Source organism: Oncorhynchus kisutch, linkage group LG22 (assembly GCF_002021735.2).
Source record: "Oncorhynchus kisutch isolate 150728-3 linkage group LG22, Okis_V2, whole genome shotgun sequence".
In the NCBI taxonomy this organism is placed as follows: Eukaryota; Metazoa; Chordata; class Actinopteri; order Salmoniformes; family Salmonidae; genus Oncorhynchus; species Oncorhynchus kisutch.
The window spans coordinates 53,647,401-53,663,279 of record NC_034195.2 but is presented as its reverse complement, the minus strand read 5'-3'; the positions used below and the strand labels follow the sequence as shown (position 1 = coordinate 53,663,279).

Sequence of the window (15,879 nt, the reverse complement as noted above, 5' to 3'; positions counted from 1 at the left end):
CTCAATCTCAATCTCAATCTCAATCTCAGCACTGAATTTCACCAGTGACTGGGCGGAGGCCCGAACCACCACCAACGCTACCTACAAGTCCTTCAGCAGTGAGGAGGTGAACGCTGAGGTGGGCCTGCATGTTGGACTGTACGGCATCAACATTACTTTAAGAGGTGAGCCCCGTAGACCCTAGTGCTCTTTCTCTCTCTCTCCATCAATTCCATTCAAATTGTATCCAAAATAGATCATCCTGTTCTAGATTGATATACATAGTCCTATATATAGATGTCCTAGCCTATTTCTTTCAGGTAATAAATTCAATGCATGTTTAGTCTTATATTTGGCTAATGAATGATGGCCTATGTTTAATAAGCTTCTAACTGATAGCCTCTGTCTCTTGCATAATACCCAAGCACCTGTGCTCCGCTGGCCTCTCCTTAGATAACGCTCCTTAGCTCTTGGAGCCCCATGCAGGAAAAGATAGACTAGATAGAATAGCTTGCTTTTTTTGTTAGTTTTTGTTACCAGTGACAGACAGGTTGTGACAGACAGGTTGCCTCCCACCAGGTTACCAGTGACAGACAGGTTGTGACAGACAGGTTGCCTCCCACCAGGTTACCAGTGACAGACAGGTTGCCTCCCACCAGGTTACCAGTGACAGACAGGTTGCCTCCCACCAGGTTACCAGTGACAGACAGGTTGTGACAGACAGGTTGCCTCCCACCAGGTTACCAGTGACAGACAGGTTGTGACAGACAGGTTGCCTCCCACCAGGTTACCAGTGACAGACAGGTTGTGACAGACAGGTTGCCTCCCACCAGGTTACCAGTGACAGACAGGTTGTGACAGACAGGTTGCCTCCCACCAGGTTACCAGTGACAGACAGGTTGTGACAGACAGGTTGCCTCCCACCAGGTTACCAGTGACAGACAGGTTGTGACAGACAGGTTGCCTCCCACCAGGTTACCAGTGACAGACAGGTTGTGACAGACAGGTTGCCTCCCACCAGGTTACCAGTGACAGACAGGTTGTGACAGACAGGTTGCCTCCCACCAGGTTACCAGTGCTGTAGCTCTAGGTCTGGGATTGTGACACATAACTTGTCATGTGTGTTATAAGTGCATGGATTATAACAGCCCATTGTCCTCTATGGTCTGTATCCTTCCAGGGAATCCTGTGAATCAACTGAACGAGACCATCAACTACAATGAGATGTTTGAGTGGAGAGACACTATCGATGAGGAGTACGAGGATGCCCTAGAGAGAGGTCTACCTAACCCCATCCTCTATATCGCTGAGAAGTTTACCCTCAACAACCCCTGTGGTCTCATCTACCAGTACAGATACTCTGGGCGCTACGCCTCGGCCACTCTCTGGTAAGCTGACTAGATCTAAACACCTGTAGTGGATATTTCACCACAAGATATGAAGGTTCATATTAAGCATCAAGTCAAATTAAATCAAATGTGATTTGTCGCATGCACCGAATACAACAGGTGTACATACCTGTAGTGGATATTTCACAGTGAAATGTTCATTTACAAGCCCTTATTAACTCTATTTTCTTATAACTGCATTGTTGGTTAAGGAAATATTTACTAAATAAACTAAAGTAAAAAATACAAAAAAGAATGACACAATAAAGTAACAATAACGAGGCTAAATACAGGGGTACTGGTACTGAGTCAATGTGGAGGCTATATACAGGGGGTACTGGTACTGAGTCAATGTGGAGGCTAAATACAGGGGTACTGGTACTGAGTCAATGTGGGGACTATATACAGGGGTACTGGTACTGAGTCAATGTGGGGACTATATACAGGGGGTACTGGTACTGAGTCAATGTGGGGACTATATACAGGGTATTACGGTACAGAGTCCATGTGGAGGCTATATACAGGGGGTACTGGTACTGAGTCAATGTGGAGGCTATATACAGGGGGTACTGGTACTGAGTCAATGTGGAGGCTAAATACAGGGGGTACTGGTACAGAGTCAATGTGGAGGCTATATACAGGGGGTACTGGTACTGAGTCAATGTGGAGGCTAAATACAGGGGGTACTGGTACAGAGTCAATGTGGAGGCTATATACAGGGGGTACTGGTACTGAGTCAATGTGGAGGCTAAATACAGGGGGTACTGGTACTGAGTCAATGTGGAGGCTATATACAGGGGGTACTGGTACTGAGTCAATGTGGAGGCTACATACAGGGGGTACTGGTACTGAGTCAATGTGGAGGCTAAATACAGGGGGTACTGGTACAGAGTCAATGTGGAGGCTAAATACAGGGGGTACTGGTACAGAGTCAATGTGGAGGCTATATACAGGGGGTACTGGTACTGAGTCAATGTGGAGGCTATATACAGGGTGTACTGGTACAGAGTCAATGTGGAGGCTATATACAGGGGGTACTGGTACTGAGTCAATGTGGAGGCTATATACAGGGGGTACTGGTACTGAGTCAATGTGGAGGCTAAATACAGGGGTACTGGTACTGAGTCAATGTGGGGGGCTATATACAGGGGGTACTGGTACTGAGTCAATGTGGAGGCTATATACAGGGGGTACTGGTACTGAGTCAATGTGGAGGCTATATACAGGGGGTACTGGTACTGAGTCAATGTGGAGGCTATATACAGGGGGTACTGGTACTGAGTCAATGTGGAGGCTATATACAGGGGGTACTGGTACTGAGTCAATGTGGAGGCTATATACAGGGGGTACTGGTACTGAGTCAATGTGGAGGCTAAATACAGGGGTACTGGTACTGAGTCAATGTGGAGGCTATATACAGGGGGTACTGGTACTGAGTCAATGTGGAGGCTATATACAGGGGGTACTGGTACTGAGTCAATGTGGAGGCTATATACAGGGGGTACTGGTACTGAGTCAATGTGGAGGCTAAATACAGGGGTACTGGTACTGAGTCAATGTGGAGGCTATATACAGGGGGTACTGGTACTGAGTCAATGTGGAGGCTATATACAGGGGGTACTGGTACTGAGTCAATGTGGAGGCTATATACAGGGGGTACTGGTACTGAGTCAATGTGGAGGCTATATACAGGGGGTACTGGTACTGAGTCAATGTGGAGGCTATATACAGGGGGTACTGGTACTGAGTCAATGTGGAGGCTATATACAGGGGGTACTGGTACTGAGTCAATGTGGAGGCTAAATACAGGGGTACTGGTACTGAGTCAATGTGGAGGCTATATACAGGGGGTACTGGTACTGAGTCAATGTGGAGGCTATATACAGGGGGTACTGGTACTGAGTCAATGTGGAGGCTATATACAGGGGGTACTGGTACTGAGTCAATGTGGAGGCTATATACAGGGGGTACTGGTACTGAGTCAATGTGGAGGCTAAATACAGGGGTACTGGTACTGAGTCAATGTGGAGGCTATATACAGGGGGTACTGGTACTGAGTCAATGTGGAGGCTATATACAGGGGGTACTGGTACTGAGTCAATGTGGAGGCTATATACAGGGGGTACTGGTACTGAGTCAATGTGGAGGCTATATACAGGGGGTACTGGTACTGAGTCAATGTGGAGGCTATATACAGGGGGTACTGGTACTGAGTCAATGTGGAGGCTATATACAGGGGGTACTGGTACTGAGTCAATGTGGAGGCTAAATACAGGGGTACTGGTACTGAGTCAATGTGGAGGCTATATACAGGGGGTACTGGTACTGAGTCAATGTGGAGGCTATATACAGGGGGTACTGGTACTGAGTCAATGTGGAGGCTATATACAGGGGGTACTGGTACTGAGTCAATGTGGAGGCTAAATACAGGGGTACTGGTACTGAGTCAATGTGGAGGCTATATACAGGGGGTACTGGTACTGAGTCAATGTGGAGGCTATATACAGGGGGTACTGGTACTGAGTCAATGTGGAGGCTATATACAGGGGGTACTGGTACTGAGTCAATGTGGAGGCTATATACAGGGGGTACTGGTACTGAGTCAATGTGGAGGCTATATACAGGGGGTACTGGTACTGAGTCAATGTGGAGGCTATATACAGGGGGTACTGGTACTGAGTCAATGTGGAGGCTAAATACAGGGGTACTGGTACTGAGTCAATGTGGAGGCTATATACAGGGGGTACTGGTACTGAGTCAATGTGGAGGCTATATACAGGGGGTACTGGTACTGAGTCAATGTGGAGGCTATATACAGGGTGTTACGGTACAGAGTCAATGTGGAGGCTATATACAGGGGGTACTGGTACTGAGTCAATGTGGAGGCTATATACAGGGGGTACTGGTACTGAGTCAATGTGGAGGCTATATACAGGGGGGTACCGGTACAGAGTCAATGTGGAGGCTATATACAGGGGGTACTGGTACTGAGTCAATGTGGAGGCTATATACAGGGGGTACTGGTACTGAGTCAATGTGGAGGCTAAATACAGGGGTACTGGTACTGAGTCAATGTGGAGGCTATATACAGGGGGTACTGGTACTGAGTCAATGTGGAGGCTATATACAGGGGGTACTAGTACAGAGTCAATGTGGAGGCTATATACAGGGGGTACTAGTACAGAGTCAATGTGGAGGCTATATACAGGGGGTACTGGTACTGAGTCAATGTGGGGACTATATACAGGGGGTACTGGTACTGAGTCAATGTGGGGACTATATACAGGGGGGTACCGGTACAGAGTCAATGTGGAGGCTATATACAGGGGGGTACCGGTACAGAGTCAATGTGGAGGCTATATACAGGGGGTACTGGTACTGAGTCAATGTGGAGGCTATATACAGGGGGTACTGGTACTGAGTCAATGTGGGGACTATATACAGGGGGTACTGGTACTGAGTCAATGTGGGGACTATATACAGGGGGTACTGGTACTGAGTCAATGTGGAGGCTATATACAGGGGTACTGGTACTGAGTCAGTGTGGAGGCTATATACAGGGGGTACTGGTACTGAGTCAATGTGGGGACTATATACAGGGGGTACTAGTATAGAGTCAATGTGGGGACTATATACAGGGGGTACTAGTACAGAGTCAATGTGGGGACTATATACAGGGGGTACTAGTACAGAGTCAATGTGGAGGCTATATACAGGGGTACTGGTACTGAGTCAATGTGGGGACTATATACAGGGGGTACTAGTACAGAGTCAATGTGGAGGCTATATACAGGGGTACTGGTACTGAGTCAATGTGGGGACTATATACAGGGGGTACTAGTACAGAGTCAATGTGGAGGCTATATACAGGGGTACTGGTACTGAGTCAATGTGGGGACTATATACAGGGGGTACTAGTACAGAGTCAATGTGGGGACTATATACAGGGGGTACTGGTACTGAGTCAATGTGGAGGCTATATACAGGGGGTACCGGTACAGAGTCAATGTGGAGCCTATATACAGGGGGTACCGGTACAGAGTCAATGTGGAGGCTATATACAGGGGGTACCGGTACAGAGTCAATGTGGAGGCTATATACAGGGGGTACCGGTACAGAGTCAATGTGGAGGCTATATACAGGGGTACTGGTACTGAGTCAATGTGGGGACTATATACAGGGTGTTACGGTACAGAGTCAATGTGGAGGCTATATACAGGGGGTACTAGTACAGAGTCAATGTGGAGGCTATATACAGGGGGTACCGGTACAGAGTCAATGTGGAGGCTATATACAGGGGGTACCGGTACAGAGTCAATGTGGAGGCTATATACAGGGGGTACCGGTACAGAGTCAATGTGGAGGCTATATACAGGGGGTACCGGTACAGAGTCAATGTGGAGGCTATATATAGGGAGTACCGGTACAGAGTCAATGTGGAGGCTATATACAGGGGGTACTAGTACAGAGTCAATGTGGAGACTATATACAGGGGGTACTAGTACAGAGTCAATGTGGAGGCTATATACAGGGGGTACTAGTACAGAGTCAATGTGGAGGCTATATACAGGGGGTACTAGTACAGAGTCAATGTGGAGGCTATATACAGGGGGTACTGGTACAGAGTCAATGTGGGGACTATATACAGGGTGTTACGGTACAGAGTCAATGTGGAGGCTATATACAGGGTGTTACGGTACAGAGTCAATGTGGAGGCTATATACAGGGTGTACCGGTACAGAGTCAATGTGGAGGCTATATACAGGGGGTACTGGTACAGAGTCAATGTGGAGGCTATATACAGGGTATTACGGTACAGAGTCAATGTGGAGGCTATATACAGGGGGTACTGGTACAGAGTCAATGTGGAGGCTATATACAGGGTATTACAGTACAGAGTCAATGTGGAGGCTATATACAGGGGGTACTGGTACAGAGTCAATGTGGAGGCTATATACAGGGGGGGACCGGTACAGAGTCAATGTGGAGGCTATATACAGGGTATTACGGTACAGAGTCAATGTGGAGGCTATATACAGGGGGTACCGGTACAGAGTCAATGTGGAGGCTATATACAGGGGGTACCAGTACAGAGTCCATGTGGAGGCTATATACAGGGTATTACGGTACAGAGTCAATGTGGAGGCTATATACAGGGTATTACGGTACAGAGTCAATGTGGAGGCTATATACAGGGGGTACTGGTACAGAGTCAAAGTGGAGGCTATATACAGGTATTACGGTACAGAGTCAATGTGGAGGCTATATACAGGGGGTACTGGTACAGAGTCAATGTGGAGGCTATATACAGGGGGTACCGGTACAGAGTCAATGTGGAGGCTATATATAGGGAGTACCGGTACAGAGTCAATGTGGAGGCTATATACAGGGGGTACTAGTACAGAGTCAATGTGGAGACTATATACAGGGGGTACTAGTACAGAGTCAATGTGGAGGCTATATACAGGGGGTACTAGTACAGAGTCAATGTGGAGGCTATATACAGGGGGTACTAGTACAGAGTCAATGTGGAGGCTATATACAGGGGGTACTGGTACAGAGTCAATGTGGGGACTATATACAGGGTGTTACGGTACAGAGTCAATGTGGAGGCTATATACAGGGTGTTACGGTACAGAGTCAATGTGGAGGCTATATACAGGGTGTTACGGTACAGAGTCAATGTGGAGGCTATATACAGGGTGTACCGGTACAGAGTCAATGTGGAGGCTATATACAGGGGGTACTGGTACAGAGTCAATGTGGAGGCTATATACAGGGTATTACGGTACAGAGTCAATGTGGAGGCTATATACAGGGGGTACTGGTACAGAGTCAATGTGGAGGCTATATACAGGGTATTACGGTACAGAGTCAATGTGGAGGCTATATACAGGGGGTACTGGTACAGAGTCAATGTGGAGGCTATATACAGGGGGGTACCGGTACAGAGTCAATGTGGAGGCTATATACAGGGTATTACGGTACAGAATCAATGTGGAGGCTATATACAGGGGGTACCGGTACAGAGTCAATGTGGAGGCTATATACAGGGGGTACCAGTACAGAGTCCATGTGGAGGCTATATACAGGGTATTACGGTACAGAGTCAATGTGGAGGCTATATACAGGGTATTACGGTACAGAGTCAATGTGGAGGCTATATACAGGGGGTACTGGTACAGAGTCAAAGTGGAGGCTATATACAGGGTATTACGGTACAGAGTCAATGTGGAGGCTATATACAGGGGGTACTGGTACAGAGTCAATGTGGAGGCTATATACAGGGTTTCACTGTACAGAGTCAATGTGGAGGCTATATACAGGGGGTACTGGTACAGAGTCAATGTGGAGGCTATATACAGGGGGGTACCGGTACAGAGTCAATGTGGAGGCTATATACAGGGTATTACGGTACAGAGTCCATGTGGAGGCTATATACAGGGGGTACCGGTACAGAGTCAATGTGGAGGCTATATACAGGGGGTACCAGTACAGAGTCCATGTGGAGGCTATATACAGGGTATTACGGTACAGAGTCAATGTGGAGGCTATATACAGGGTATTACGGTACAGAGTCAATGTGGAGGCTATATACAGGGTATTACGGTACAGAGTCAATGTGGAGGCTATATACAGGGTGTTACGGTACAGAGTCAATGTGGAGGCTATATACAGGGGGTACCAGTACAGAGTCCATGTGGAGGCTAAATACAGGGTATTACGGTACAGAGTCAATGTGGAGGCTATATACAGGGTATTACGGTACAGAGTCAATGTGGAGGCTATATACAGGGTATTACGGTACAGAGTCAATGTGGAGGCTATATACAGGGTGTTACGGTACAGGGTCAATGTGGAGGCTATATACAGGGTATTACGGTACAGAGTCAATGTGGAGGCTATATACAGGGGGTACCGGTACAGAGTCAATGTGGAGGCTATATACAGGGTATTACGGTACAGAGTCAATGTGGAGGCTATATACAGGGGGTACTGGTACAGAGTCAATGTGGAGGCTATATACAGGGGTACCGGTACAGAGTCAATGTGGAGGCTAAATACAGGGGGTACCGGTACAGAGTCAATGTGGAGGCTATATACAGGGGGTACCGGTACAGAGTCAATGTGGAGGCTATATACAGGGGGTACCAGTACAGAGTCAATGTGGAGGCTATATACAGGGGGTACCAGTACAGAGTCAATGTGGAGGCTATATACAGGGGGTACCGGTACAGAGTCAATGCGGAGGCTATATACAGGGGGTACCGGTACAGAGTCAATGTGGAGGCTATATACAGGGGGTACCAGTACAGAGTCAATGTGGAGGCTATATACAGGGGGTACCAGTACAGAGTCAATGTGGAGGCTATATACAGGGGGTACCAGTACAGAGTCAATGTGGAGGCTATATACAGGGTATTACGGTACAGAGTCAATGTGGAGGCTATATACAGGGGTACCAGTACAGAGTCAATGTGGAGGCTATATACAGGGTATTACGGTACAGAGTCAATGTGGAGGCTATATACAGGGGGTACTGGTACAGAGTCAATGTGGGGACTATATACAGGGTGTTACGGTACAGAGTCAATGTGGAGGCTATATACAGGGTGTTACGGTACAGAGTCAATGTGGAGGCTATATACAGGGGGTACTGGTACAGAGTCAATGTGGAGGCTATATACAGGGTATTACGGTACAGAGTCAATGTGGAGGCTATATACAGGGGGTACTGGTACAGAGTCCAATGTGGAGGCTATATACAGGGGGGTACCGGTACAGAGTCAATGTGGAGGCTATATACAGGGTATTACGGTACAGAGTCAATGTGGAGCTATATACAGGGGGTACCGGTACAGAGTCAATGTGGAGGCTATATACAGGGGGTACCAGTACAGAGTCCATGTGGAGGCTATATACAGGGTATTACGGTACAGAGTCAATGTGGAGGCTATATACAGGGGGTACTGGTTCAGAGTCAATGTGGAGGCTATATACAGGGTATTACGGTACAGAGTCAATGTGGAGGCTATATACAGGGGGGTACCGGTACAGAGTCAATGTGGAGGCTATATACAGGGTATTACGGTACAGAGTCAATGTGGAGGCTATATACAGGGGGTACCGGTACAGAGTCAATGTGGAGGCTATATACAGGGGGTACCAGTACAGAGTCCATGTGGAGGCTATATACAGGGTATTACGGTACAGAGTCAATGTGGAGGCTATATACAGGGTATTACGGTACAGAGTCAATGTGGAGGCTATATACAGGGTGTTACGGTACAGAGTCAATGTGGAGGCTATATACAGGGTATTACGGTACAGAGTCAATGTGGAGGCTATATACAGGGGGTACCGGTACAGAGTCAATGTGGAGGCTATATACAGGGTATTACGGTACAGAGTCAATGTGGAGGCTATATACAGGGGGTACTGGTACAGAGTCAATGTGGAGGCTATATACAGGGGGTACCGGTACAGAGTCAATGTGGAGGCTAAATACAGGGGGTACCGGTACAGAGTCAATGTGGAGGCTATATACAGGGGTACCGGTACAGAGTCAATGTGGAGGCTATATACAGGGGGTACCAGTACAGAGTCAATGTGGAGGCTATATACAGGGGGTACCAGTACAGAGTCAATGTGGAGGCTATATACAGGGGGTACCGGTACAGAGTCAATGTGGAGGCTATATACAGGGGGTACCGGTACAGAGTCAATGTGGAGGCTATATACAGGGGGTACCAGTACAGAGTCAATGTGGAGGCTATATACAGGGGGTACCAGTACAGAGTCAATGTGGAGGCTATATACAGGGGGTACCAGTACAGAGTCAATGTGGAGGCTATATACAGGGTATTACGGTACAGAGTCAATGTGGAGGCTATATACAGGGGGTACCAGTTCAGAGTCAATGTGGAGGCTATATACAGGGTATTACGGTACAGAGTCAATGTGGAGGCTATATACAGGGGGTACTGGTACAGAGTCAATGTGGGGACTATATACAGGGTGTTACGGTACAGAGTCAATGTGGAGGCTATATACAGGGTGTTACGGTACAGAGTCAATGTGGAGGCTATATACAGGGGGTACTGGTACAGAGTCAATGTGGAGGCTATATACAGGGTATTACGGTACAGAGTCAATGTGGAGGCTATATACAGGGGTACTGGTACAGAGTCAATGTGGAGGCTATATACAGGGGGGTACCGGTACAGAGTCAATGTGGAGGCCTATATACAGGGTATTACGGTACAGAGTCAATGTGGAGGCTATATACAGGGGGTACCGGTACAGAGTCAATGTGGAGGCTATATACAGGGGTACCAGTACAGAGTCCATGTGGAGGCTATATACAGGGTATTACGGTACAGAGTCAATGTGGAGGCTAAATACAGGGTATTACGGTACAGAGTCAATGTGGAGGCTATATACAGGGGGGTACCGGTACAGAGTCAATGTGGAGGCTATATACAGGGTATTACGGTACAGAGTCAATGTGGAGGCTATATACAGGGGGTACCGGTACAGAGTCAATGTGGAGGCTATATACAGGGGGTACCGGTACAGAGTCAATGTGGAGGCTATATACAGGGGTACCAGTACAGAGTCCATGTGGAGGCTATATACAGGGTATTACGGTACAGAGTCAAAGTGGAGGCTATATACAGGGTATTACGGTACAGAGTCAATGTGGAGGCTATATACAGGGTATTACGGTACAGAGTCAATGTGGAGGCTATATCAGGGTGTTACGGTACAGAGTCAATGTGGAGGCTATATACAGGGTATTACGGTACAGAGTCAATGTGGAGGCTATATACAGGGGGTACCGGTACAGAGTCAATGTGGAGGCTATATACAGGGTATTACGGTACAGAGTCAATGTGGAGGCTATATACAGGGGGTACCGGTACAGAGTCAATGTGGAGGCTATATACAGGGGGGTACCAGTACAGAGTCCATGTGGAGGCTATATACAGGGGGTACTGGTACTGAGTCAATGTGGAGGCTATATACAGGGGGTTACTGGTAACTGAGTAATGTGGAGGCTATATACAGGGGTACTGGTACTGAGTCAATGTGGAGGCTAAATACAGGGGTACTGGTACTGAGTCAATGTGGAGGCTATATACAGGGGGTACTGGTACTGAGTCATGTGGAGGTATATACAGGGGTACTGGTACTGAGTCAATGTGGCAGGCTATATACAGGGGGTACTGGTACTGAGTCAAATGTGGAAGGCTAATACAGGGGGTACTGGTACTGAGTCAATGTGGAGGCTATATACAGGGGGTACTGGTACTGAGTCAATGTGGAGGCTATATACAGGGGGTACTGGTACTGAGTCAATGTGGAGGCTTATATACAGGGGGGTACTGGTACTGCGTCAATGTGGAGGCTATATACGGGGGTACTGGTACTGAGTCAATGTGGAGGCTATATAAGGGGTACTGTACTGAGTCAATGTGGAGGCTATATACAGGGGGTACTGGTACTGAGTCAATGTGGAGGCTATATACAGGGGGTACTGGTACTGAGTCAATGTGGAGGCTATATACAGGGGTACTGGTACGAGTCAATGTGGAGGCTATATACAGGGGGTACTGGTACTGAGTCAATGTGGAGGCTATATACAGGGGGTACTGGTACTGAGTCAATGTGGGGCTAAATTACAGGGGGTACTGGTACTGAGTCAATGTGGAGGCATATACGGGGGTACTGGTACTGAGGTCAATGTGGAGGCTATACAGGGTGGTACTGGTTACTGAGCAATGTGGAGGCTATATACAGGGGTCTGGTACTGAGTCAATGTGGAGGGCCTATTACAGGGGGACTGGTGGTACTGAGTCAATGTGGAGGGCTTATATACAGGGGGTACTGGTACTGAGTTCAATTGGAGGCTATATACAGGAGGTACTGGTACTGAGTCCAATGTGGAGGCCTAATACAGGGGTACTTGGTACTGGTCAATGTGGAGGCTATATACAGGGGTACTAGGTTACTGAGTCAATGTGGAGGCCTATATAACAGGGGTACTGGCTGAGTCAATGGTGGAGGCTATATACAGGGCGGTACTTGGGTACTGAGTCAATGTGGAGGGCTTAAAATACAGGGGTACCGGTACTGAGTCCCAATGTGGAGGCTATATACAGGGGTACTGGTACTGAGTCAATGTGGAGGCTATATACAGGGGGTACTGTACAGAGTCAATGTGGAGGCTATATACAGGGGGTACTGTACTGAGTCAATGTGGAGGCTATATACAGGGGGTACTGGTACTGAGTCAATGTGGAGGCTATATACAGGGGGTACTGGTACTGAGTCAATGTGGAGGCTATATACAGGGGTACTGGTACAGAGTCAATGTGGAGGCTAAATACAGGGGTACTGGTACTGAGTCAATGTGGAGGCTATATACAGGGGTACTGGTACTGAGTCAATGTGGAGGCTATATACAGGGGGTACTGGTACTGAGTCAATGTGGAGGCTATATACAGGGTGTTACGGTACAGAGTCAATGTGGAGGCTATATACAGGGGGTACTGTACTGAGTCAATGTGGAGGCTATATACAGGGGTACTGGTACTGAGTCAATGTGGAGGCTATATACAGGGGGTACCGGTACAGAGTCAATGTGGAGGCTATATACAGGGGTACTGGTACTGAGTCAATGTGGAGGCTATATACAGGGGGTACTGGTACTGAGTCAATGTGGAGGCTAAATACAGGGGTACTGGTACTGAGTCAATGTGGAGGCTATATACAGGGGGTACTGGTACTGAGTCAATGTGGAGGCTATATACAGGGGGTACTAGTACAGAGTCAATGTGGAGGCTATATACAGGGGGTACTAGTACAGAGTCAATGTGGAGGCTATATACAGGGGGTACTGGTACTGAGTCAATGTGGGGACTATATACAGGGGGTACTGGTACTGAGTCAATGTGGGGACTATATACAGGGGGGTACCGGTAAAGAGTCAATGTGGAGGCTATATACAGGGGGGTACCGGTACAGAGTCAATGTGGAGGCTATATACAGGGGGTACTGGTACGAGTCATGTGGAGGCTATATACAGGGGGTACTGGTACTGAGTCAATGTGGACTATATACAGGGGTACTGGTACAGAGTCAATGTGGGGACTATATACAGGGGTACTGGTACTGAGTCAATGTGGAGGCTATACAGGGGGTACTGGTACTGAGTCAGTGTGGAGGCTATATCAGGGGGTACTGGTACTGAGTCAATGTGGGGACTATATACAGGGGGTACTAGTACAGAGTCAATGTGGGGACTATATACAGGGGGTACTAGTACAGAGTCAATGTGGGGACTATATACAGGGGGTACTAGTACAGAGTCAATGTGGAGGCTATATACAGGGGTACTGGTACTGAGTCAATGTGGGGACTATATACAGGGGGTACTAGTACAGAGTCAATGTGGAGGCTATATACAGGGGTACTGGTACTGAGTCAATGTGGGGACTATATACAGGGGTACTAGTACAGAGTCAATGTGAGGCTATATACAGGGGTACTGGTACTGAGTCAATGTGGGGACTATATACAGGGGTACTAGTACAGAGTCAATGTGGGGACTATATACAGGGGTACTGGTACAGAGTCAATGTGGAGGCTATATACAGGGGTACCGGTACAGAGTCAATGTGGAGGCTATATACAGGGGTACCGTACAGAGTCAATGTGGAGGCTATATACAGGGGTAACCGTACAGAGTCAATGTGGAGGCTATATACAGGGGGTACCGGTACAGAGTCATGTGGAGGCTATATACAGGGGTACTGGTACAGAGTCAATGTGGGGCTATATACAGGGTTACGGTACAGAGTCAATGTGGAGGCTATATACAGGGGTACTAGTACAGAGTCAATGTGGAGGCTATATACAGGGTCCGGTACAGAGTCAATGTGGAGGCTATATACAGGGGGTACCGGTACAGAGTCATGTGGAGGCTATATACAGGGTACCCACGGTACAGGTCAATGTGGAGGCTATATACAGGGGTACCGGTACAGAGTCAATGTGGAGGCTATATTAGGGGGTACCGTACAGAGTCAATGTGGAGGCTATATACAGGGGGTACTAGTACAGAGTCAATGTGGAGACTATATACAGGGGGTACTAGTACAGAGTCAATGTGGAGGCTATATACAGGGGGTACCTAGTACAGAGTCAATGTGGAGGCTATATACAGGGGTACAACAGAGTCAATGTGAGGCTATATACAGGTGGTACTGGTACAGAGTCAATGTGGGGCTATATACAGGGTGTTAGGTACAGAGTCAATGTGGAGCTATATACAGGGTGTTACGGTACGAGTCATGTGGAGGCTATATACAGGGTGTTACGGTACAGAGTCAATGTGGAGGCTATATACAGGGTGTACCGGTACAGAGTCAATGTGGAGGCTATATACAGGGTCTGGTACAGAGTCAATGTGGAGGCTATATACAGGGGTATTACGGTACAGAGTCAATGTGGAGGCTATATACAAGGGGTAACGGTACAGAGTCAATGTGGAGGCTATATACAGGGTATTACGGTACAGAGTCAATGTGGAGGCTATATACAGGGGTACCGGTACAGAGTCAATGTGAGCTATATACAGGGGGGTACCGGTACAAGTCAATGTGGAGGCTATATACAGGGTATTACGGTACAGAGTCAATGTGGAGGCTATATACAGGGGTACCGGTACAGGTCAATGTGGAGGCTATATACAGGGGGTACCGGTAAGAGTCATGTGGAGGCTTATACAGGTATTACGGTACAGAGTCATGTGGAGGCTATATACAGGGTATTACGGTACAGAGTCAATGTGGAGGCTATATACAGGGGGTACTGGTACAGAGTCAAGTGGAGGCTATATACAGGGTGTACGGTACAGAGTCAATGTGGAGGCTATATACAGGGGGTACGGTACAGAGTCATGTGGAGGCTATATACAGGGGTACCGGTACAGAGTCAATGTGAGGCTATATATAGGGGGTACCGGTACCGAGTCATGTGAGGCTATATACAGGGGTACTAGTACAGAGTCAATGTGAGACATATACAGGGGGTACTAGTACAATCAATGTGAGGCTAATATACAGGGGTACTAGTACCGAGTCAATGGAGGCTATATACAGGGGTACTAGTACAGAGTCAATGGGAGCTATATATAAGGGGTACTGGTACAGAGTCAATGTGGACTATATACAGGGTTTTACGGTACAGAGTCAATGTGGAGGCTATATACAGGGTGTTACGGTACAGAGTCAATGTGGAGGCTATATACAGGGGGTACTAGTACAGAGTCAATGTGGAGACTATATACAGGGGGTACTAGTACAGAGTCAATGTGGAGGCTATATACAAGGGGGTACTAGTACAGAGTCATGTGAGGCTATATACATGGGGTACTAGTACAGAGTCAATGTGGAGGCTATATATAGGGTACTGGTACAGATCAATGTGGGGCTATATACAGAGG

The 15,879-nt window shown here is 47.6% G+C and overlaps 1 protein-coding gene across 1 annotated transcript in view; it reads left to right on the top strand.

Moving 5' to 3' along the window:
* The window catches only part of LOC109882960 (dual oxidase maturation factor 1), a 47,639-nt gene that overhangs the window by 2,346 nt on the left and 29,414 nt on the right, over positions 1-15,879 (top strand). Inside the window, exons 4-5 of the mRNA XM_031801611.1 lie at positions 30-164; positions 1,160-1,367. Coding sequence (XP_031657471.1) covers positions 30-164; positions 1,160-1,367 — 343 coding nt within the window. The remainder of the gene's footprint in view (positions 1-29; positions 165-1,159; positions 1,368-15,879) is intronic.